Here is a 22,477-nt window from a genome sequence, read left to right as displayed (position 1 = left end):
GAAGAACCTTTCCCTGAGATCCATCCCAACCCCCTGGCACAGCTCCAGCCCTTCTCTGGGTCCTGTCCATGGTCCCAGAGCAGAGCTCAGCACTTTGCATCTGAGTCCTGGCATCCTTGTTGTATCCAGGGCGTGCTATCCATGTATCCCTTGTATATCCAGGGCATTCTTTCCTTCCCAGGACTGGGAACTGTTTGAAAATGAATCCCTGCCATACCTGGGCTGTCCCTGATTCCCCCACACATCCCCCCATCCCCCAGACCTGTCTCCAGCCTCCTGCCCCAAAATGTGTCCCCTGTGCTGCCAGGGACAGTCCCTGTCCTCAGCCTGGAGGGGTTGCCCAGATGAAGCCCCTTCCCAGATCTTGGCTCTCCCTTGGAGTGCCCAAGCTGGAGGATGTGTGTGTGGGGGGGGGTGTGCCAGGAAGTGCTTCCAAGGGCTCTTGGAACACAACACAGGTGTTCTGGGCACAAATCCAGCCTCTTCCCAGCTCACCTCAGTGTGTGCCTGGCGTCAAGGGAACACATAACACCTTCCAACACCTGAAATCTCCCCTTGTGTCCAAACCCTGCGCGGGATGAATGGGAAATTGGGAAGGAATTGTTGGCTGTGAGTGTGAGGAGGCCCTGGCACAGGTTGCCCAGAGCAGCTGTGGCTGCCCCATCCCTGGAAGTGTCCAAGGCCAGGTTGGATCAAAGGAGCACCCTGGGCTAGTGGAAGGTGTCCCTGCCCGTGGCAGGGGTGGCACTGGATGAGTTTTAATGTCCCTCCCAACCCAAATCATTCCATGATTCTGGTCCAGCTGGGTCCTGAGCCTATGGGAAAATTAAAGATTTTTCCATGATTTTGAGGGATTCCCTTCCAGTCTTGCCCTTTGCTAAAATTTAAAATCACTGTTTCCAACATTATTAATTCTCTTTTTTTTTTTTTTGACCTTGCAAAACAAACTTTATTTTTCTTCCTGCAAATTCTGTGCAATACACATCTATGTACCTATAGAACACACCTCAATAAAAAGGTTTTCATCCATACATTATATTACTTTTTATTTAATGTCATGAAAAATTCAGACAACAAGTTTTGTCCTTAAATAAACGTTTCTCCCTCCCCTGCCCTCCCTTCCTAAGCTGAGTGGTCCGAAAGAGGAAATTTTATTTAGTTATTTTCTTTTCTTTAAAAAAATAGAAATTACAATCTTACAAGACAGAACATTCAATGAGAACAGAAGCATTTTCCTAAATCTAAAAAGTAAAACATTTCCATAAAACCTGTTGGTATCTACAGGTAGGTGTGTGTGGAGGGTGGTAAATGGAAAGAAAAGGTTTTCCATTTCTTTCTTTCATTCATAAGAGTTAAAAAATAACATAAAACCGACTGAAATTTTATATATTTTTCTCTTTTGCACCAACATTCACAAGAATATATATTATATATATTTTTGATCCATTTTTTTATACACAGTGTGAGGGTTCTGCAGGTGGAAATGGACACTCAGCTAAACTGCCAGAGCAAACAAACAAACACGAAATTAATCTTGGTCTGGACAAGAGCCATCACTGTGAGAGGCTCCCCAGGGCTGTTGGATGGGAAAGCGGCCAAACATCCCATGGCTGGAGGGTTGGAAACGTCTCCAAGATGCCAAGGACGGAGCATTGGAGCAATTTGGAGGTCTCGGGGCTCCTGGGCATCATCCCCAGTGGGCACACGCAGCCCTGGCACAGGGAGAAGGGAAATCTCCCTTTTTCAGGCATTTCTACCCAGGTTTTTGTCCTTTGCCCTTTCCCTCGATGCTCCTGGAGGCCCAGCGGGGCGTGAGGGACCTTGGCACAGCCTTGGCCGCAGCCCTTGCCATCCCTTCCCGGGCATCTCGCCCGTCCCAAGCCAGAAGAAATCACTGAATCGACGTGGAATCACTTTATCCCCTCCCGAGAAATCAGCGAATCGAGTCGGTTCCGTCAAAGAGAACTTAGAAAGTGCAGGTTCCCCGCGGTTTGGCAGGTCGAGTTACACGTGTCTTTAATACTTCCAGTCTTCCCTAGGTTCCCACGGGGGGGCTTTTTTATTGCTCAGGATCCAAAACCTCTCCCACGAGGCGGACGCTGTGTCACGAGCCAGGACAAAGCCGCGGCGGGGGCTGTTCCCGAGTTTAAGGTGCTTCCTTGGGTTCTGTGCCGGGTGGAATGGAACCGGTGGCACTGACGAACACCCAGGGTGAAAACAAGGGGCTGTGCTTTTCTTTTTTTTTCTTTTTTCTCCTTTTTCCCCCAAATACTTCAGAAGACCCGTGTCCCTCTGAGAAAGGCGGCGCCGCCGTCCCGCCGCGCCGAGGGCGAGCTGCAAAGCACAGTCGTTTCCATAGGGCGCTTCTCCCGGTGCTGATGCTCCCAAAAAAAAGGCACAACCCTCTGGATGTAAAAGGCAGCGCTGACTTCTCACTTCTGTCAAAGCTTGAGGAGCTGAGAGGGCGGGAAACCAGCGGGGCACGTCCCCAGCCCGGCGGACGAGGACGACGCATTGGCACTCACGTGGGGCCGTGGGAGGGTTGGCAGCCTTTCCCAGATTCCTGGGCTCCAACAGCGCTGGAGAGGGCTCTGATCTCCTCCAAGGAGCAGTTCAGATGTGGTTCTCAAACCCTGCACAGCCCCCACATTTCCCTTAGGTTGAGGCAGGAATCCCACCGGTGACTCTTCCCGGGTCGAGGTTGGTCCGTGCTCTTCCCTAGATCTTTCACCCAAAAGCATGAACGTCCCTGACAACGCTGAGAGAGCTGCTCCTTGAGTTCAAGGGGTGCAATTGTGGAGCTGAAGGTCTCTGGTTCCCACTCAGAGATGGTCCAAACTGCTGCAGGAGGGGGTTGGGAGCACGAGGGATCAGCACGAAGCAGGAAGGGGCTTGGGGTTTTAGCCCTTTGTCAGCAGAAACTGGGGCTGCCTCGGAACAGGGTTTTCCCTTGTAGTTTTTGGCATTTGCTGCAGGAGGAGCAGGAACAGGGACGGAAAAAACCATCTGCAGAGCCACAGAGTCTCTCAAGTGTTCCCACTGCCGAGGACTATCACAGCATCACCCCACAAATCCTTCCCTTTGTCACCTTTGAGCCTCCCGAGCTTGGAGCAGCAGGTCCCGGCCACACCACATTCCTTCCCATGACCCTAATTCCTTGAAGGGAAGGAATAAGGACCTTACGCTTCCCCTTGACCCCAACGGGCAGTTTCTCCCCCTGAAAAGCTCCTAAATCTTGCTAAATAGAGAACAAGCCCAAAAATAACAGGTCTAAGGAGCTCCTTGGGGGGAAGAGCCTGGGTCCAGCTCAACCTGCAAGAGCAGCCGCGTCCGTGCTCCCGGCGGTGCCGGTGTGGGAAGGGGGGACCCGGCAACGGGATGGGGGTGGGTGGAGGAAGGGCCTCAAACCCTCCTCTAGGTGCTGAGCCACGGGGAAATTTTAATGGGCTCGATGAGACAACACCAGCACCCAGAGAGCCACCACTGTGGGGACAGAGACACCCCCGGCACCGCTCGGCACCGCCGGGGTGAAGCAGCTGGAGCCGGGCTCTGGCTGCAGTCACACGGGCTGGGAAAAGCACTGGGGGTGTGGAAAGGTGGCACGAGGCAGGTGGACCTGCCAAATCAGCTCCAAAAAGCCCAGCTGGGTGGGGAGTTGGCCGGGCATTTGGGGAAATGCTGTGATGGAGGACACGGAGGCCCTGCAGAGCTTTTTCCCTGTGGTGTTGGGCGTCCCTTCCCTCGCACCAGCCTCATCCACGGGAACATCTTGTGCTGAATTCTCCCCCAGCCACAGCCGGGTCTTTCTCAGCCAAGCTCCTATGGGCTCACTGCACCCCTGGGAGAAGGAATAAACCAAAGGCTCTCCCTTTTCCCTCTCATCAGCTCCAGCCCACCCCACCCAGCCGAGTCAGCATCGCCCCTTCTTTATCCCATGTCTTGTGTTTGGGTAAAAAAAACCAAAACAACAAAAAAACAATAATTAAAAAAAAAAAAATCAGAGGTGGAGAGTGCAGCCAGGACAGCAGGACTGCCAGGAGCATCTCCCCTCCCCAGCAGAGATTTCACATTCATTTCACTGGTATGGCAAAGTCCATTTGCTTTTTCCTTCAAGGTGCTTTACATTCAAGAGCTATTGCGATCCACGGCGGGGCCACGGGGCTGGGGGCACCCGCAGCCCCCCCGGCTTCTCTTGAGTTTGATTGACTTGATTTAAATAAACTGCCCCCAACCTCTGAAGTGCAGTTCGTCTCCAAATTTTGGGGGGCTTGAAGGGCCTCGAGGTGGCTCCCGGCCTTAGCTCTCGCGAGGGTCGCTGTACTGCAGCTCCGAGTTGAAAACCTCCTTGTACAGGGGAGGGAAGTTCATGGCAGTCTCCGGGTGCAGGAGGCGGAAAAATTCCAGCTTGTCCAAGTGCAGGTTGCAAATGGTCTTCATCAAGGGCAGCTTGGAAACCATCTGCGGGGAGAGGAGGAGCTGGTGACCCCGCTGGGTTCCCAGCCAGTGTCCCTGTGCCCTCGTTCCCCCTTCCCTGGGGACAAGCAGGTGGGTTTGGGGACCACTGGATTCCCAATTAATGTCCCTGTGCTGTTGTTCCCCCTTCCTTGGGGAAAATGGGTGGGTTTGGGGACCACTGGGTTCCCAGTTTGTGTCCCTTGCCCTGTTGTTCCTGCTGTTCCCCCTCCCTTGGGGACAACGGGTGGGTTTGGGGACCAGTGGCTCCGCCTGGCACTGGGGCACCAGCAGACAGCCCCCCTTTGGGCAGCCTGGCAGCAACGTGGCCTCACCCCCAAACCCACATCTTTCCCCAGGAAAACCAGCACCTGGGAGGGCTCAAGGAGCTCCCCAGGGCCCCCCTCCCTGCTCCAGCTCCGTGCTGCCCAAAGCATTCCTGAAATAGCTCTTTTTGCCCAAAAAACCCACTGCCTGCTGCAGTGCCACGCTCAGCAGCCTGGGGCTGCCTCTGCCTGCACTGCCAGGAGATTCATAGCCCCTGGAAAGGGAAATTCTTCTCCTTGGGCAGGTCTGAGAGCCTCAGGAATGCCCGTGTGTGGCTCCTGAGCTCTGGTGGAGCCCCGTGCCCCAGCTCAAACACCCCCTGGCACAGCCCACGCCTGTGCCCCCCCGTGCCACCCCCACCTTTGAGAGCTTGTCCTCGGCGGAGTGTTTCTTCTGGATCTCGTGCTGCAGGGCCACGTAGATCTTGTCCTGCAGCTTCTGCACCTTCTTGGACTCAGTCAGCCAGGGGCGATCTGTGAGGGACACCAGGGCAGAGCTGCCTTGGGGATCTCCTCTGGGATGGTTTTGGGGACACTGGCATGGCCAGCTGGGCCTCCCTCCATGCCCTCCCCCCGCTGTGGGTGACACAGCTCCTCTCCCCACCGAGGGGTTTTGGCAGACGCATTTTGTGCATTTTTTCCCCCAACCTCCTTCACGAGGAACGACTGAGGTCAAACACCAAGGAACCAGTGCCGAGGAAGTAATGTCAGGGGAGGTTTGGGTGGATCTCAGGGAAAGGTTCTTCCCCCACAGGGTGCTGGGGCACTGCCCAGGCTCCCCAGGGCAGTGGGCACGGCCCCAAGGCTGCCAGAGCTCCAGGAGCGTTTGGACAACGCTCTGAGGGACAGGGTGGGATTGTTGGGGTGTCTGTGCAGGGCCAGGGGTTGGACTGGATGGACCCTGTGGGTCCCTCCCAGCTCAGGATGTTCTGGGATGGGTCAGCTCTGCCCAGCTGTGCCACGGGGCACCCCTGGGTGCAGGGGCTGTACCTGGGGAGAGCAGGACGGCGGCGGTGAACAGGGCGAGCTCCTCGTCCGACAGCTGCAGGCGGCACAGGGTCCTCCCCAGCTCGAAGATGGCTCCAATGAGATCGTCACAGCCTGGGGAGGGACAGCGGGGACGTCACTGCTCTGCCCTGCCCAGCAGCACCTCCACACCCAGAGGAGAGGGTCGGAGAGGAGAGGGTCGGAGAAGGTCGGGTCGGAGAGGGTCGGAGAGGAGAGGGTCGGAGAGGAGAGGGTCGGAGAAGGTCGGGTCGGAGAGGGTCGGAGAGGAGAGGGTCGGAGAGGGTTGGAGAGGGTAGGAGAGGAGAGGAGAGGGTCGGAGAGGAGAGGAGAGGGTCGGAGAGGGTCGGAGAGGAGAGGGTCGGAGAGGAGAGGGTCGGAGAGGAGAGGAGAGGAGAGGAGAGGAGAGGAGAGGAGAGGAGAGGAGAGGAGAGGAGAGGAGAGGAGAGGAGAGGAGAGGAGAGGAGAGGAGAGGAGAGGAGGGAGGGAGAGGAGAGGAGAGGAGAGGAGAGGAGAGGAGAGGAGAGGAGAGGAGGAGGAGAGGAGAGGAGAGGAGAGAGGAGAGAGGAGGGAGAGGAGAGGAGAGGAGAGGAGAGGGAGAGGAGGAGGAGAGGAGAGGAGAGGAGGAGAGGAGAGGAGAGGAGAGGAGAGGAGAGGGAGAGGAGGAGAGGAGAGGGAGAGGAGAGGAGAGGAGAGGAGAGGAGAGGAGAGGAGAGGAGAGGAGAGGAGAGGGAGAGGGAGAGGAGAGGAGAGGAGAGGAGAGGAGAGGAGAGGAGAGGAGAGGAGAGGAGAGGAGAGGAGAGGAGAGGAGAGGAGAGGAGAGGAGAGGAGAGGAGAGGAGAGGAGAGGAGAGGAGAGGAGAGGAGAGGAGAGGAGAGGAGAGGAGAGGAGAGGAGAGGAGAGGAGAGGAGAGGAGAGGAGAGGAGAGGAGAGGAGAGGAGAGGAGAGGAGAGGAGAGGAGAGGAGAGGAGAGGAGAGGAGAGGAGAGGAGAGGAGAGGAGAGGAGAGGAGAGGAGAGGAGAGGAGAGGAGAGGAGAGGAGAGGAGAGGAGAGGAGAGGAGAGGAGAGGAGAGGAGAGGAGAGGAGAGGAGAGGAGAGGAGCTCTTACCGAGTGACTTGAACACCTGCATCCCGCCAAACTTCCCCTCGAAGAGCACGGTGTTGTTCAGGGGGTTGAACGCACGGATCATGCGGATCAGGAGCACCTCGAGGCAACCTGATGTAGGCAGAGAGAGCGCAGACGAGGGCAGGGCAGGGTAGGGCAGGGAAGGTCAAGGGGTTTCCATCATCCCAGGACCAAAGGTAAGAAAGAGGAAAGCCCCCAGTGCACGTTTGAAGTCCAGATTGTTCATTCCCAAGAGCAGAATGGTTATTCCAACAAATCCATTTTGGGTTTTGGGATTGGTTGGGGGGTTTTTTTTAGGTTTCCAATTGTGACCACAATATTTCACCGAAGGGAAATATTATCCAGTCATTGGCAGAGAGACCAAGGTTATGGTGGAGCACCGAGAGAGGAGGGGGTGAGAACAAAATAAATAAAAAGAAAATGGGAGGAAGAAATGAAAGAACGAGTTAAACTCCAGCGTGTCGGGCATGGGCAGCTCTGGCTTTGGGGTACAACGTCCTGTTGGGACACAGATACACACCCCCTGTGCTGGGTGAGGCTCTCAGCCCCCCAGCCCTGATGAGGAACTGGGAGGCTTTTCCTCTGTTTTGGGGCTTTTACACATTCAGATCCCTGGCCTGGGCACGGCATCACCAGCTCAGGCAGATGGACGGGTGGGGGACATGGGTGTGTGCTGCCATCATCCTCCTCTTCCCAGTCTCTTGCTAGGAGAAGAGGCCAAACCTTTTCTCTTCTCCCTCCCTGCTCCCCTTTGGACTTGGCACCCATTTTCCCAGGGGAAAACCTACCCTACTCATTTCCATCCCAGCTTCTGGATGACATTTGGATGAGAGTGACCGGGAGAAAAGCCTCTGCCCAAGGCAGCCACTCCCCGTGTCCCCTCCCCGCACCACCACCCTTACACACGACCTTCAGCTCCTTCCAGCCCAGCACTGGGAGAGCTGGGGTAGGAGGGAGGGGAGGCTCCAAAAGGAAAGCGCCAGCCAAGAGAAAAGATGGGATACACCTTTGGCACCACGGCTGCTGCTCGGGAGAGGTGTTGGGAACACGGGGGGGACAGTGGGGACACAAGGGGGTGGCAGGGACGCGAGGGGGGCGGTGGGATCCCCCCCTTACCGGCTTTCAGGAGGATGATCTGGTCGTTCTGGCAGAGCTCCATGAAGCCGTCGATGCGCTTGGCGAACTCCACCACGTACTGGATGGCGTTGGAGATCTGCAGCGAGCACTGCTGCCACATGGCCTCGCAGCTCTGCGGCACAGGGACAGCCCTCAGGCTGTGCTGCCCCCCTGGTTCTGCCGCTGCCCCCTCCCCACCACACCGAGGGGCAGGGAGGGGACCCCCGTGCTGTGCCAGGCGTGGTGGCATTAGGACACGTGGGACACGAGCTGCCACCACACCTTCCCCTCCACCCCGGGCTTTTGCAGCTCCCAAAGCACTGAAGGACCCTCCTCGCCTTCACCCCCACCCTAGGGGATGCTGGCTGTGCTGGGGAGCCGTGGGGGCCGTGGCAGTGGCACTCACCTTGCTCTGCAGGGCACGGACCTCCTCGGGGGAGTAGAGGCTCCAGGCCAGGCGCTTGAGCTCCTCCGTCGTGTACTGGCACGTCTCCAGGTGAGACTTCACCACGTTCTGGGCCACCCGGTCTGCGAGGTGGGGACAGTGCTGGTGAGCCCCCTGTCCCCACACCCCACACCCGTCCTCTCCTGGGTGTCCTGGGGGCTGCAGGGGCTGGGGGCTGGAGGGGAAGAGGGACTCGGTGCGGTGTCATGGGGATATGAGCACAGACAGAGTGTTGGGGGCTGTCCCCAAGGCACAGCAGGGGATGTTCCACGCGGTCTCAGGTGTGCTGAGCTCCATCTGTGCTCAGCCTGGAGGGCTTGGGGCTGCTCTGAGAGCCGAGGCCAGGTCAGTCCCTCACTATCATAGAATAAAACCCCAGAATGGTTTGGGTTGGGAGGTACCTCGAAGCTCATCCACTGATCCACCCTGAAGCTCATTCCACCCCCCTGCCACGGGCAGGGACACCTTCCACTATCCCAGGTCGCTCAGGGTGTGCCTGGTGTGGGCACCCAGAGCTGGATGTGTCCTGCAAGTTGCTGGGGTGGCCGCGAGCACCGTCCCCAGGGCTGCACAACCCCACATCCCTCCGGGGCTGCCCTGGCGCTCACCGATCTCCAGCACGGAGATGTCAGGGGGCAGCTGCCCCCCCACCAGCGCCCCGTGGGCGAACAGGGCCGGCTCCAGCATCAGCTCATAGATGGACTCCTGTTTGATGAGCGTGGCGTCGGCCACGTCCAGGCTGGACTGGTCGGGCGAGGGCTGTGCCGAGGCCAGCAGGTCCAGGTTGTAGTAGGTGCTGCTGCCGTCGGGGGTGAGGGGGAAGTCGAAGAGGAGCCCGTCGGACAGCGTGGAGATGTCGTCCAGGTCCGAGAGCCCGCTGCTCACGCTCGTGGTGTAGACGCGGCTCAGGGGCTCGGGCTCATCCTTGGTGCCCCCGCTCTGCTCCTGGCTCTGCTGGTGCTTCTGCACCTCGGCGTAGAGGCTGTCCCGCTGCTTCTTGGACATGCGGCCGAACTTCACCGCTGCCCCGGGAGAGACGCGGCCGTGTCAGGGCAGCCTCGCCCCGGAGCAAAGCCGGGACCACCCACCCGCCTGGGAAGGGTCCTGACTCCCGGGGCAGCCGCCGTACGAGCCCTGAGAGGGGCAGGGACCCCGCCGGATGCACCCCCGGCCCCAGACCGGGTCGAGCAGAACAGAACCGATTGAATCGACTTTCCGCAGAAAACGCGAAAGCGTTTCTCTCTTCCCAAACCCTCCTTACACCGCGCCGGCCCTGCGGGGGGAGCACCTTCATCCCAACAGCCCGACCGGCTCCGCGGGGGAGCAGACGGCCCCTGGGGACCCCGGGCACGACTCACCGTCGCGGGACATGCCCAGCGCCAGGCATTTCTGCAGGCGGCAGTGCTGGCAGCGGTTGCGGTTGGTGCGGTCGATCAGGCAGTTCCTCTGCCGGGAGCAGGAGTAGCTGGCGTTGTTCTGCTGGCTCCTCCGGAAAAAACCCTGCGCGGGGACGGGACGGGTTGGGAAAGTGCCCGGCTGGAATGCCAGGCCCCCGCAGTTGCCCCCACCCGCCGGCAGCCACCGTCCCCGGGCTCACCTTGCAGCCCTCGCAGGTGATGACACCGTAGTGGATCCCTGAGGACTTGTCTCCGCAGATCTTGCACGGGATCACCTCGATTTGGGCTGGGGAGGACGAGAAAGGGGGAAAACCGCGGGGATTAATGGTGATCAACGCTGAGCAGGAGGAGGGAGCTGGACCTCTCTCCAGGACAGCACCTGGGGAAACTGAGGCATGAGACCTGGACCCACCGGCAGCTCAGCCCTTCCTGCAGCCCCTGCAAGGACACTTCCACCTCAGAGAGGTCCCCAAGACGGCTCACACAGGGTGTGGGGTACCCCCATCTGCTCCCCCATCCCCTCCAGCAGCACAAGACAGAGTAGGAAAGGCCTTGGAGCCGGGAGAGCACAGGATGTTTGTGCACCAGCCTGCCCAGGACCCTGTTTTGGAATCATTCCCTTTACTCTTCAACCGGTGTGTGCACCGGGACAGGGACACCCTTTGCACAAGGACCATCCCCATCCCCTGCAGCTGTGGATGCTCTCCTGCCACAGAGCTGGACCAAGCAGAGGGTGTGGGCCCTCCCCATCCCCCCAGCAGCTCCTCTGAAACCCAGGACCGATATAGCCATCCCCAGCTCAAGGTCCCGGCCCCCTTCCCCCCGCAAATCCGCTTCCCTCCCTGCTTCTGCTTCGCTGGCACTGAGCTGCTAATAGGCTTCGTCCTCCTCATTTTCCAGCTGCCCCAGATCTGCGCTGGCTCTACCCTCCCCACGCACGCCGGGGGGGGACGCAGGGCACCCCCGGGACTCGTACGTGCCTCCCGGCATCTCTGCACCCTCTAATCCTCGCCGCAGCCCCGCACCCCCCGGCCGGGCTCAGCCCGGCGCTGCTCTCGAGGGCGCTGGGCAGGCGCCGCCTCACCAAAATAACCCCCACGGCCAGATTATGGTTATTTCCAATCTCCTGGGCCTGTGCAAATCCCCGCTCGGGTAATTCCCTTCTGCCTCTCTTCTCCCCCGGGAGCCATCGGCTCTGGGAGAGGGATGTGTTTTGTGGGGCCGTCTCCGTGAGGACAGTCCCAGTGCTCGGCCAGTGCCACTGCCCCCAGCACCCAGCGGTGTCCTGGGGTCCCTCAGTGACACAGGGGGGGCTGGGCTGGGGCAGCGGAGTCTCCCTGGGCACAGGGGCAGCCAAGCTGTCATCAGTCCCCCAGGGCTGCCTTCAGTCCTCCATGGATGTTATCAGTCCCCCAGGGATGCAATTGGTACCCCCAGGGATGCAGCTGGTATCTCCAGGATGCAGTTGGTACCCTGGGGATGTTCAGTCCCCCGGGGATGGCATTGGTCCCCCCCAGGGCTGCCATTACTGACCCCTCTGGGGGAGGTTTGCTCCCAGCCACACTGGGGAAGGACTCGCTCCAAACCCAGGTGCAAGTGAGGGATGGATCCCTCCTGCATCCACTGCCTTGCTACTCAGGTCCTGCCCTGAATGCACCAGGTGATTTGGGGGTTTACCCTTCCTTCCGGAGGCTGCTGAGCCAGGCTTCTCCCAGGGCTGTGTGTTGTTCCCCTCAGACTCAAGGCATTCCTGCCCCAGTCCCTCCCCAAAGCTGCTGCCTGCACCTCTGCTGTGGTTTTGGGCCTGGGGCAGCGGAGCTGGCAGGAGTGAGCAGGGAGCAGGCAGGGATGGTCAGGGCATCCTCACCCCTCAACTGCACTGGCATCACAGCCCCTTTGGCGGGGGGATGGAGGCATCGACAGGGCCCTGTGTGCCCACCCCCAAACCACCACCTGGCTCCGATGACCGACACACCCTCCAATTCCCGGATCCTGCTGCCACCTTCACCCACGCCGCCGGAAAGGGGATGCAACCCGCAAACGACGGGGACCCCTCCCCGCCCCGCCGCCCTGCCCCAAGCCCTGCCCCAACCGCCCGGATGGGACAGAGAGGTGGTGGCATCGCGGGGGGCACAGGGAGGGGGTGCCACCCCCGGCAGGAAGCGGCGTCGGCTCGTTATGCAACGTTAATTGCAGCCGCCGGCAGCGCGGGTGATGCATCGCGGGCGCCGCGCCCTCACGCCCGCGGCCGATACTCCCGGTACCCGGAATTACCGGCACCGGGCTGAGCTCGGCCTGGCACCCACCGGCACCCACCCGGCAGGGCCTGGGGGTGCCGCTCCGTCTGCCCCACAAAACCCACCCGAGCTCCCAGGGATGCGGATGCTTCGTGTGATGCCGATGGCCAAACCCTGCCCCTGCACCCACAGAGGGAGGGGACCCCCGAGAGCCCCCCGAGAGCCCCCTGAGAGCCCCCCGGAGCCAGAGCTAAGGGTGCGGGGGGATGATGCTGCCCTGGCTCCTCTTGGCGAAGGAGAAGCCCTTCGACCGCCCGCAGCCTTTTGGGGCTCTAATTACCATCCTGCTAATTACCCGGCCGTGCCCGCCACCGGCACCTGACCCGCTCGTAAGACGTTCGCCCCAAATAACTGACGTCGATCCGCAGCCGTAACCCCGGCGATGGCAATTACAGCCCAGGACGGCGCTTAATTGCTGCTCGGATCGTAAGCCCGGGCTGAATCACCGGCTCGGCTCCCTCGGCGTCCCCTCGCGCCGCGGCCACGTCCCCCCCGGGACCCCCGGAGCTGCCAGACCATCTCCCCTGGGACCCCTGAACACCCCCCTGGGGCGAACCCAGCAGGACGAGGAGGGATGTGGGCGCTGGTGGGGTGGCCACAGCAGCACCCTGCATCCCCCAAATCCCCCAAATCCCATCCTGTGATAAGGGGGAAACATCACAGCAGACCCCACACTCCGGGTGTGCCCCCCTTCCCCGTGCCCCAGTTTCCCCACGGGAGTACTTGGCTTCTCCTCCCACCACAACCCTGCGAGCATCAGCCACATTGTGCAAAATGGGGTCGTTTAGGTGGGGGAGAACCCCTTCCCCTGCCCGAGGGGGGGCAGGAAGGGAAACTGCACCCTGGGGCCAACGGGGCTAAGATAGGGAGCAGGGGAAAAAAAACCACAACAAACCAAAACCAAAACCAAAGGGTTAAAAAAATAAATAACAATGATCCGCAGCCGGCAATTAAAATGTCCCGGCGGTGGTTGGTATTTGCTCTCCTCCCACTGTAAACACTTCTTGCCCAACTCCCGGCCCGCTGCCACCGGCCGGCCCTTATGTAAGTGGCCCCGTGGGCACGGTCCGGCCACGGGGCTCGGCCGTGGCGGGGCGATGGCCCCCGGTCCAGCGGCTGTGCCGCGCTCGGAGCCATCCTGTCCCACTGACACACTTTTCTGCCCGTGGCCGCACGCGCTTGTGTAACCGCGGCCGTTAACCCTTCCCGGGGCCGAGCCGGGGCTCGGGGGGGCACCCCCACCTCCCGCCGCCGGGGAGGGGGATTTTGGGGCGTTTTGGGGTGACCCCTCCAGCTGGGGACACGTGTTTGCCGTGCCGAGCTGCAGGGCTCTGTGCGGGACACGGGGCTGTCCCTGCACAGCCCCCAGGTCTCCTGTCACCCCGCCGGACCCGGCCGTGTGTCCCCTCCAGCTCAGCATCGCTTGGCCCGGACCAGGCTGGAGGCTCTGGTGGTTTCGGCAGAGCCAGAGCCGCCCTCCCCGGAGCAGGACTCGGCCTTCGTCCCACACTGGCGCACCCTCCTCTCCATCGCCTCCGCCCCGAGGGCGGGCATCCCTCCCGCACCTCAAAACAAAACAAGGCAGGCCCTGCAGGATCCGGCTACGAGGGTCCGGACCCCTCCTCTGCGGTGCAGAGAGGATGGTGGCCCCATCCTCCTCCTCCCTCATCCCTCCCCTCGGCCATGTGATCTCACTGCTGTGGGGGAATCATCCCAAAACCCTCAGCACCCCATTGAGCCCCAGGACGTGCTGCTGGAGGCTTTTTGGAGCTGCCCCCTCTCCCAGCAGCTCCGCTGGGCGCCCCCAGCTTGGAGGTGAGGACTCCTGGGAGGGGGGTGTTTTGGGGGGCACTGGTAGGTCCCTGTCTGTGCAGTCCCCCAGGACAAACCTGCACCTCCCTCACCCCACAGGGCTGGGGGCAGGATGTGGCCACCCCCTCCCTTGGGGTGCCACGTGAGTCCACGGTGCCCCTTGCCAGAGGCAGGGGATGAGCATCCCAGCTCCGAGTGTTTCGGGGGTGGCTCCGTGTCTCTGTGGTCACCTCTGCCCCAAACACCCCCCGGCTGTCGGGGCAGGCGCTTCCCCAGGGCCCTGGCTCATTACCCAGCGAGCCTGCTGGGAAAGGAGGTCCGTGCCCCATCCCGCTGCCGCGCGGTCGATGCCGCGGGGCGGGCACCTCCGGTAATTAGCAGCAGCCCCGCAGACCCCCGGGCACCCCCCGCCCCGGCCAAGGGCACCGGGATGCTCCCACGCTTCACCACCACCGTCCTCCCCCCTCCCAGGGGGTTCAGCATCCCCCCAGTCCTGAGCAGGGGACGAGGCCAGGCTGCACAGGGACACGCGGGGACCTACAATGCCACCCCATCTCCCCGTCCCTTCCCTAAAACCCAGCTCTGCTCCTGCGTCTCCTGCAGCAACCTCTGACCCCGGGAGCGACTGCTCTTCCCCACAGCCTCCAACTGCAGTCGTGTTTTGGGACAGTGGCTGTGGGGTAGGAACAAATAAGGAAATAAAGGGAATTATCACTCCATTACAGCTGCTGATGGCTTTGCTTTTAATCAGGCTCCCGTGCTGCAGCACCCCGGGGTTTCCCAGCACCCCGGCATTGGGGCCATGGCTGCTGGCAAATCCCATCCCCATCCGTGCATCCCAGGGAACCCCAAAGAAGCCAGGCCCATGCTGGATGTTCACAGCCCCAGTTCCAGGAGCAGGAGCAGCAGCAGCACCGGGGCCATGCAGGCAATAAGGAAAATTTAGATGACACAACTGCAGCCCTGAGCCAGGCTGGGGTGATGGAGGTGGGAACTGATTTCCTAATTGATTAGCAAAGATTTCCTGGAAACTTTGGGCCAGAACATGGCTCAGCTGCTCTCACCCTGCCCCAGAACAACCTTTGGCAACCTTCCCTTGTGGCCACGTGGCCAGGGGGCTTTGCATGCACCCCAGTCCCCTGCGAGGTGCTGTTTTTCCCTGTCCGTGGTGCAGTGTGTGTCTCCAGCTGGGAAGTCGTGGTGTTGGGTGGGCGACGTGGCTCCCCCTCGGCCGCCCAGCCCCTGCCCCGGCTGCTCCGGTTCAGCAGCTCCCGTGCCACGCAGCAGCGTGCCAAGGCCAGCCCCGGTGGCGCAGGACGCAGCCCTTTGCACTTTGGCTGGCGCAGAAGGATGGCAAAGGTGAGGCAGCGGGGAGGGGGACCTGCAGCCAGCCCGGGGTGGGGACAAACCGGGCTGCGGAGGGAGAACCCCTCCAGCCCTGCGGCTAAATCGGGGGGGAATTATCTCCCTGGGGCTAAATAAAGGCAGGAGAGCAGCTCTGCTCGCCACATCCGATAAACCCGGCGAGATTTAGACATTAGCAGCTCTTTAAATAGCCGAGTTCAAAGTTAAACGTGACAGGGAGGAGGGAACAGGGGAGGAGGACGGCTTGGGGCCGGGGACCACCATCTCCCCAACACCGCACCTCACCCTCCGGGCGCTGCCCCTCCCTGGGGTTATCGGGGTCGAGGATCCCAAATCACGTCTGCGCCACTCAGGACCCCACAAAGCCGGAGGACAGTTTGCTCCTCCGGGCTTATTTTTGGGAAGTGACAGGCCCAGCCACCCCGCGGTACCTGGGACAGGGGCAGCCGTCGTGCGGGGAGGGCCGGTGGGTGCCGGCCGCCCTCGGCCGCGCCGGCGAGTGCACGCCGCCGAAACGGGCAGGGAAGCTCCTCCTCCGCCCTCTCTGATTTTTCCAATGACAGATCTAGGTCACTAGGACAAGTCGCAAAGGCTGCCGAGCCACCGCACGCTGCTCGCCACGCTGCTTGCAAAACAAGTGAGCAGGAGGGCTGGAAACCGTATAGGATTATACAAGGCAAAGCCTCTGCCCCGGCCCCGGTGCATCCGCGGCGCAGGGAAGGACAGGAGCGAGGAGCTGCTGTGGCCCCCCGGGGAATGGGGCAGAGCAGGGGCGGTTTTGGGGAGGAAAATGGAGATTGAGTCAATTTGGCGTCGCCATGCGGCATTCGGGCTTCGAGAGATGAGGACGCAGGACTGTGGGAAAAACACCTCACTGGGGGAAACGGTGGGATATCGGGGGGGGGTTGGCCCTAAATGAGGGTCAGCACACAGTAATGGGGGGGGAGAAGGAAAAAAATTATAAAAAAGGAAAAGTTCACCCAGTTGCTAATTAAGCTGGTGCCGGCTGTGCGAGTGCTACGTAAGAGCCAACCGTGTCAGTAATTAGGCAGGCGTTAATGCTTCCCTCCGCACCAATAAAGGTGAAATCCCGGGATGTGGTGGGGTGGGAAGGGGGATGTGGGGGGCTCACCTGGCCCTCACCCGCCCCGTTACACAAGAGTGCGGCGGAGCCGCGGCGCCCGCAGGAAACAGGGTCTGAAGAGCTCAAGGATGAGCGTCCTGGTACCTACACCCCACAAGGCACCCCCAAAACACACCTATGGAGGGGCACCACCGAGTGCTGGGGTGGCTTTAAAGGGGGGATGAAAACCCCAGCCCAGGGCGGGAGGTCCCAGCAGCTCTGTAGGGACAGAGCTGGGTTTGGCCACCGCTGCGTCACCACCACCAGGCCCCAGTGGATCATCCCACCGGAGCCTTCCTCCCTCCATCCTCCTCCTCCCCTCCGCCTGATTGGCAAAGCAGAGGGGTGACAAGTAGGAATTGCCTTTCATAACGGGAATAACCAGGCAGGCGCGACTCATCCCTGACCAGGACAAGGGGCACCCAAAATTGCACCTGGTCCCTTGCCCGTCCTCGCAGGCGCCTCCCAAACTGCCCCCCCCCCCCCCACCGTGGGGAGGGGGAAAAGGGGGGAAAAAACCCACAATAAATCCAGCCCTGGTGGGACCAACATATTGAAGAGGAGATTAAGGGGTTTAGTGCGAGGAAAAGCTTAAGAGCGGGTCTAAGCCGGCGTCGGAAAGCGAAGCAAAATAAACAAGAATTTTATTCCTAACGGAGGGGGAGCTGGAGGAGGCAGAGCGGTTTGGTGAGGGTTCCCTCCTGGTCTCCCTCCGCGGAGCTGGTGCAAGTCCCCCCTTGTCCCGTTCCAGTGGGGCTGATGCGGGTCTCTCCCGTGTCCCCGCTGGGGCTGGTGCGGCTCCCATCCCCCTCCGCGGGGCTCGTGCGGGTCCCCCCTTGTACCTCTCCAGCGAGGCTGACGCGGGTCCCCCTTGTCCCTGTCCGCTCTGACGCCGAGTCTCCCCCGTCCCCCTCCGCGGGGCTGCCGCGGGACCCCCGTCCCTCACCGGCGGGGTTGATGCGGGTCCCCCCGTCCGGGCCGACGCCGGGTCCCCCCCGTCCCCCTCCGCGGGGCTGATGCGGGTCCCCTCGTCCCCCACCGGGGCCAACTTGCGCCGCTGCCCCCGCGGCCGCGCGCTCCGGGCCCCCCGCGCCCCGAGCCCCCCCGGACCCACCTCGCATCGTGTCCGCCGCGGTCAGGGCGCCGGGGGGCGCATGGGGGGGCGCGGGGGTCCGGAGCGGCGCGGGGCGCGGCGGGGAGCGCAGGCACCGGGAGGCACCGGGCGGCACCGGGAAGCACCGGGCGGCACCGGGCGGCTCTGGCACCTGCCCCTCCGCCGCGCCGTGACCCACTTCTGCCCGAGCATGCGGCCGTTCACATGACGAGCCCGCCCCGCCCCCCCAAATCGGTTTCACTTCCAGCCCCACCTCCTGCCCTTCGTCCTCCTCCTCCTCCTCCATCCCCATCCCCGCCGCTCCGGCGCTCGGCGCTGCGCGGGCGCTGCCGGCGCCTCCCCGGGACCGGGGTCTGCGCGACCCCCGCCCGGCCGTGGCCACGGGGGTGCCCGGCGCTGCCCCCCGGCGCTGCCCGCCCCCGGGAGGGCCGTGCCGGTGCCCGTCCTGCCCCGGCTCGCCCAGGCACGGGGCCGGCTGCGTGTCCCGCTGAATCACCGCTCCCTTGCCTCACTGCGCTCCCGCACAGCCCCGCTGTCCCCGCCGGGGACCCCGCTGGGCGCGGAGACCCCACAACGCCCCGGCTGGACAGGGCGGGGGGCTCTGCCCGAGGTGCAGCACCCGGCGCTTGGGGGGTGTGGGGAGCGCCGGGACCCCCGTGCAGCCCCATGTACCCACACCAGGGCGCAGATGCTCAGGTCCGAGGGGACATTCTGGGAGACCTGCGGGTCGGGAAGGGCGCCGTGGAAGCAATGGGAAGATTCAGAGGTGGCAGCGAGGCATTCCCACCCTGTCCTTCATGCTGGACGCACACAGGTGGCTTTGGGGCTCCAGGTTGTGCCCTGGGTAAGGGAGGAAAAAAGTGATGGTGGCCCTGGACCCCACCTGGGACAGTGGCCGTGGGGTGGCTCCGGACCATGCAAAGCAGCCTCGCGCTGTAGGGCCGGATGTGTCGGCACGGGGCAAAGTCCCCTGGCTGGGGTTTGTGGTGTGACTCTTGCACCAGGTCACCAGAGTCCTCCTGGCGCCACATCACGGGGTGGAGATGCCTGGTCCTGGTCACGTTGGGCCAGGACTCAGGTGACAGGGATGCAACTGGTGCTCGGCAGTGCCCAGGGACACCCGGTTCCTGGGGACAGTGGCACTGGCCTGGCGACCTGCTGTGTGCAGAGAGGGCATCTCCCATGGGCATGAGCACAATATCCACCATGGACATGGATCTGGTATCCACCATGAGCATGGATGTGGGATCTACCATGGGCATGAGCATGCCATCCACCAGGGGCATGGACCTGGCATCCACCACAGCCATGGAATGTGGCATCTACCGTGGGCATGAGCATGGCATCAGTCATGGCCAGGAGCAAGGCATGGCCTTGGCCACCACATCAGCCACAGACACTGATGCAGCCACCATCACCACACTCGTGGCATCGCTGCCTCCTCCCTGGACTCCCCCCTGCCCTCACAGCTTGGCCCTGAGGGGGCACCTCAGCCCCCAAACCCTCAAACTAAACCATTTAATGACAGCTGAAGAGGGCGATTTCAGCCCAGATCCATCCCAAAGCCTGGGCAGAGCGGGGGGTGCGGGGGTGCTCGAAGGCTCCCCCACCCGCTCTGGTGCAGGGGCTGAGCTGTGGGGGCACTCTGGGTGCTCCCACCCGTGTCACCACTTCGCTCTGTCCCGGCGCTGTGCCGGGGAGGGGGACACGGGCTGGGGGGCGGAGGGGGCCGAGCCTCCCGCCGCGCTCCAGCGCTGCTGTCTGACACGATTTCGCTGATGGCGATTGGGAACGGGTTCGCTGCTCTCGCCGGTCGGATTCGCTCCTTCCTCCCGGCTTTCCCTCCCTCCTCCCGCCGCGCTCCGCATGGATGGGCACGCAGACGGGACGCGGGGCGACGGCTCGTTACAGGCTCCGCTTCCAGCGCGGCTCCTGCGAGCGCAGCCCCGGATGGAGCCGGGAATCCCACCCCGGCACTTCCCGGGCAGGGGCAGCCCCGGTGCCGTCCCGGGGGTCACGGGAGCTGCCCGAAGGAGGTCACCCTCATTAGCCCCATTTCAGATGGGGAAACTGAGACCGGGAGCAACGCGGTGACTCCTCGTGGCACGCGGGGTCCGGCCCCGGCCGACTCGCCCCTCCCAAAAAGGCGGTCGCCGATTGCCGCTGTTGGGACGGTCGCGGCCGAATCGCGCCAGAGCGAGAGCGAAAATAATCCCCGAGCGCTCGGCGCGACCCAAAAGTATGAGGTTACATAAGCGGCACCACACCTCCCGTGAGCAACGCGGGACCCACGCACCCATCCACGCACCGCTCCCGCCGTCGGCCCCTTAACCCTTCGCGTGCGGGGCCCAGACCAGCTCACACAGGCGTGGGCACGACCCGGGGGGAGCCCCGGCGGAGCAGGAGATGCTGCAGAGACACCCGAGCGGGTGCTGGGTGCTGCAGCTCTGGGACCCGGCCCCGTGGGTTTGGGGCCACGGGGGGGGAGGTGGAGAGGCTACAGCAGAGCAGGACCCCTTTTCTCGTGAGCAGGGTCTCACCCCATGGACTCGGCCAGGTTTAAATTGGAGTCCTGGTGCCACCAAAGCCAGAAGGAGGTGGAGCCAGTTCACTGGTTGTTGAGCCCCTGGAGTAGCATTTGCTCCTGAGAGAGGAATGACCTCCCCTCCCCTTGCCCAGGGCTGTTTTGGCTGTGGCAGCACTGGAGGTCACTGAACCTCCCCTACAAACCATCTCCCCCTCCCCACGCTGTTGTGGGAGCTGGTGCAGCCCCTCACCCCAGGACCCACCAGTGCCATTCCCGGTGATGGGAAGCAGCAGGAACAGAGGGACCAGAGCTGCCATCGGTGCTGCCAGCCCCCGACTCAGTGCCAGGAGCTGCACCCCTCGAGGCAGTGCTGGGGGACAAGTCCAGCAGGGCTGGATCCAGCCCATCACAGGTGGCACCAGCAGCCCTGGGCATCAGTGGCACAGGAAGGACTTGGCCACTGGGAAGAGATAAGAAGCAAAAAGTGCCACTCGCCATCATCCAGCCCTTCTCCTCCTCCTCCTCCTCCTCCTCCTCCTCCTCCTCCCTGGACTGGCTTCACCACCAACTCTCTGTAGTCAGGGCCAGGGTACTGCCAGATGTTGAAGTTGGCACCACTGGCACGACTCCGTTGCCAGGATCGGCCCAGTCGGCCCCTGGCTGGCCTGGAGGCGAGCAGAGCAGGAATTTGGGATGACACCATCACCCCTTAATCACTGTTTGCTCTCGCTCACGCCCCACCCAGCGAGAGGGGAACCCTCCACCAGCATCACCCGTCCTGCACCCCCAGCCCCTCACCCACCTCGGGGACCCCTGAGCCCCCGCCAGGGCTGTGCCAGTGCCCTGTGCTCGGTGGTCCCTGGGCTGGCACAGCTGGCCCCGTGGTGGCCCTGTCAGGGGCTCCCTGCCGTGGGCACTGCCAGGCTCTGCTCCTCACCGTGACTCAGTTTCCCATCGGGAATGGCTGCCCTGCCCGGCAGGGAGTGGGTCACGGGGTGAACCCATGGACAGGGGCCACAGCACTGGTGTCCCCAAATCTGATCCCCAGGTGCCAGCATAGGGATGTGCCCCATGGCAGCCCCCAGACCCAGGGCTGGGTAGGAGTCCTATCCCCCCTTGTCAGCCTGGGTAGGGGTCCTGTCCCCCAGTCCCAGGGCTGGAGGAGGGTCCTGTCCCCCAGTCCCAGGGGTATATGGGGGGGTCCTGTCCCCCAGTCCCAGGGCTGGGCTATGGGTGTGGGCAGTGGGGGCAGAGGGGCTGTGGCACTTGCAGCCTTATTGTGGCCCCCTGGCTGTGGGGGAGCCCCCCCCGCTCAGGGACAGGGTCCCACTGCTTTGTCCTCTCCATGGCATCAGTGTCACCCTTCCTGCCAACCCTGCTGCCGCAGCACCCCGGCAGTGCAGGACGAGGGTGCCCTGGCTGTGCCAGACAAGGCCTGTGCCCTCAGACCGTGGGGACGAGACGTGGCTTTGCCACCTGTGCCAGTCCTGGCAGCCAGTGGGATCGGGAATGGTGCCGGGCACGTGGCACTGCCACAGTGGTGTGAGTCACCGTGTCACAGCAGCGCTTATGCAAAGGCTGCCACGGGCTGTGGGGCTGTGGGGTCATGGTGTGGGGCCATGGCATGGGGCTGTGGTGTGGGGCCATGATGTGGAGCTGCAGTGTGGGGCTTTGGGGCTGTGGGGCCGTGGGGCTGTGAGGTCGTGGGGCCACAGGGTCTTGGGGCTGCAGGGTCATGGGGACGTGGTGTGGGGCCATGACATGGAGCTGTGGGGTAGTGGGGCTGTGGGGTTGTGGGGTTGTGGAGTTGTGGTGTGGGGCCATAGCACGGGGCTGTGGGGCTGTGGGGCCATGAGGTCTTGGGGCTGAGGGGCTGTGGGGCTGTGGGGCCATGGTGTGGGGCCATGGCATGGAGCTGCTGGGTGGGGCTGTGGGGCAGTGGGGCTGGGGGGTTGTGGGGTTGTGGAGCTGTGGTGTGGGGCCATGGCACGGGGCTGTGGGGCCGTGGGGCCGTGGGACTGTGGGGTTGTGGGGCCATGGGGCAGGGTGGGGGCCATTCGGGCACACTGCAAGTACAAAGCAGAGCACAGAGAAGGGGGAAACTGAGGCAGCAGTGGGGGTACCCCCGAGTCCCTGTGCCCGGGGGGGCCGGGGGGCAGCGGGGCCGGGTGTAAGCGGAGCCCCCGGGCTGGCCTGACCCGCTCCCGCTCACGTAACGCCCACCCGGTGCTTATGCAATGGCTGCTGCCGTGTGGCTCCGAGGGACACCCGACTCCGCGGCAATTACCCGGCCCCTAATCAGCGGCCACGCTGCATAACGAGGCTAATTGGAGCCGCGGCCAGCAGAGCTGCCGGGGAAGGAACGTTCGGTC

The 22,477-nt window shown here is 62.6% G+C and overlaps 1 protein-coding gene across 4 annotated transcripts; it reads right to left on the bottom strand.

Annotated features, from left to right (window-relative positions):
• Nucleotides 1-2,231: 2,231 nt before the first annotated feature.
• On the bottom strand, nt 2,232-17,664 carry LOC116799320 (nuclear receptor ROR-beta-like). 4 transcript variants are annotated; one of them, XM_032712370.1, is made up of 10 exons: nt 17,579-17,664; nt 10,068-10,153; nt 9,829-9,970; nt 9,079-9,492; nt 8,432-8,553; nt 8,026-8,158; nt 6,892-6,999; nt 5,769-5,879; nt 5,140-5,252; nt 2,232-4,458 (listed from the first exon to the last, which is right to left on the bottom strand). In XM_032712370.1, exons 1-10 carry the CDS (start codon nt 17,583-17,585, stop codon nt 4,297-4,299), a joined length of 1,398 nt encoding a protein of 465 aa, XP_032568261.1. In that variant the 5' UTR covers nt 17,586-17,664; the 3' UTR covers nt 2,232-4,296. The 4 variants fall into 4 exon arrangements, with proteins under 4 accessions (XP_032568261.1, XP_032568264.1, XP_032568263.1 ...); XM_032712373.1 differs by lacking the exon at nt 17,579-17,664 and adding an exon at nt 12,460-12,501; XM_032712372.1 differs by lacking the exon at nt 17,579-17,664 and adding an exon at nt 11,843-12,040.
• Between the last annotated feature and the right edge of the window lie 4,813 nt (nt 17,665-22,477).

This window comes from Chiroxiphia lanceolata, chromosome 27, assembly GCF_009829145.1.
Source record: "Chiroxiphia lanceolata isolate bChiLan1 chromosome 27, bChiLan1.pri, whole genome shotgun sequence".
NCBI lineage: Eukaryota > Metazoa > Chordata > Aves > Passeriformes > Pipridae > Chiroxiphia > Chiroxiphia lanceolata.
This window is presented reverse-complemented; position numbering and strand designations above follow the sequence as displayed.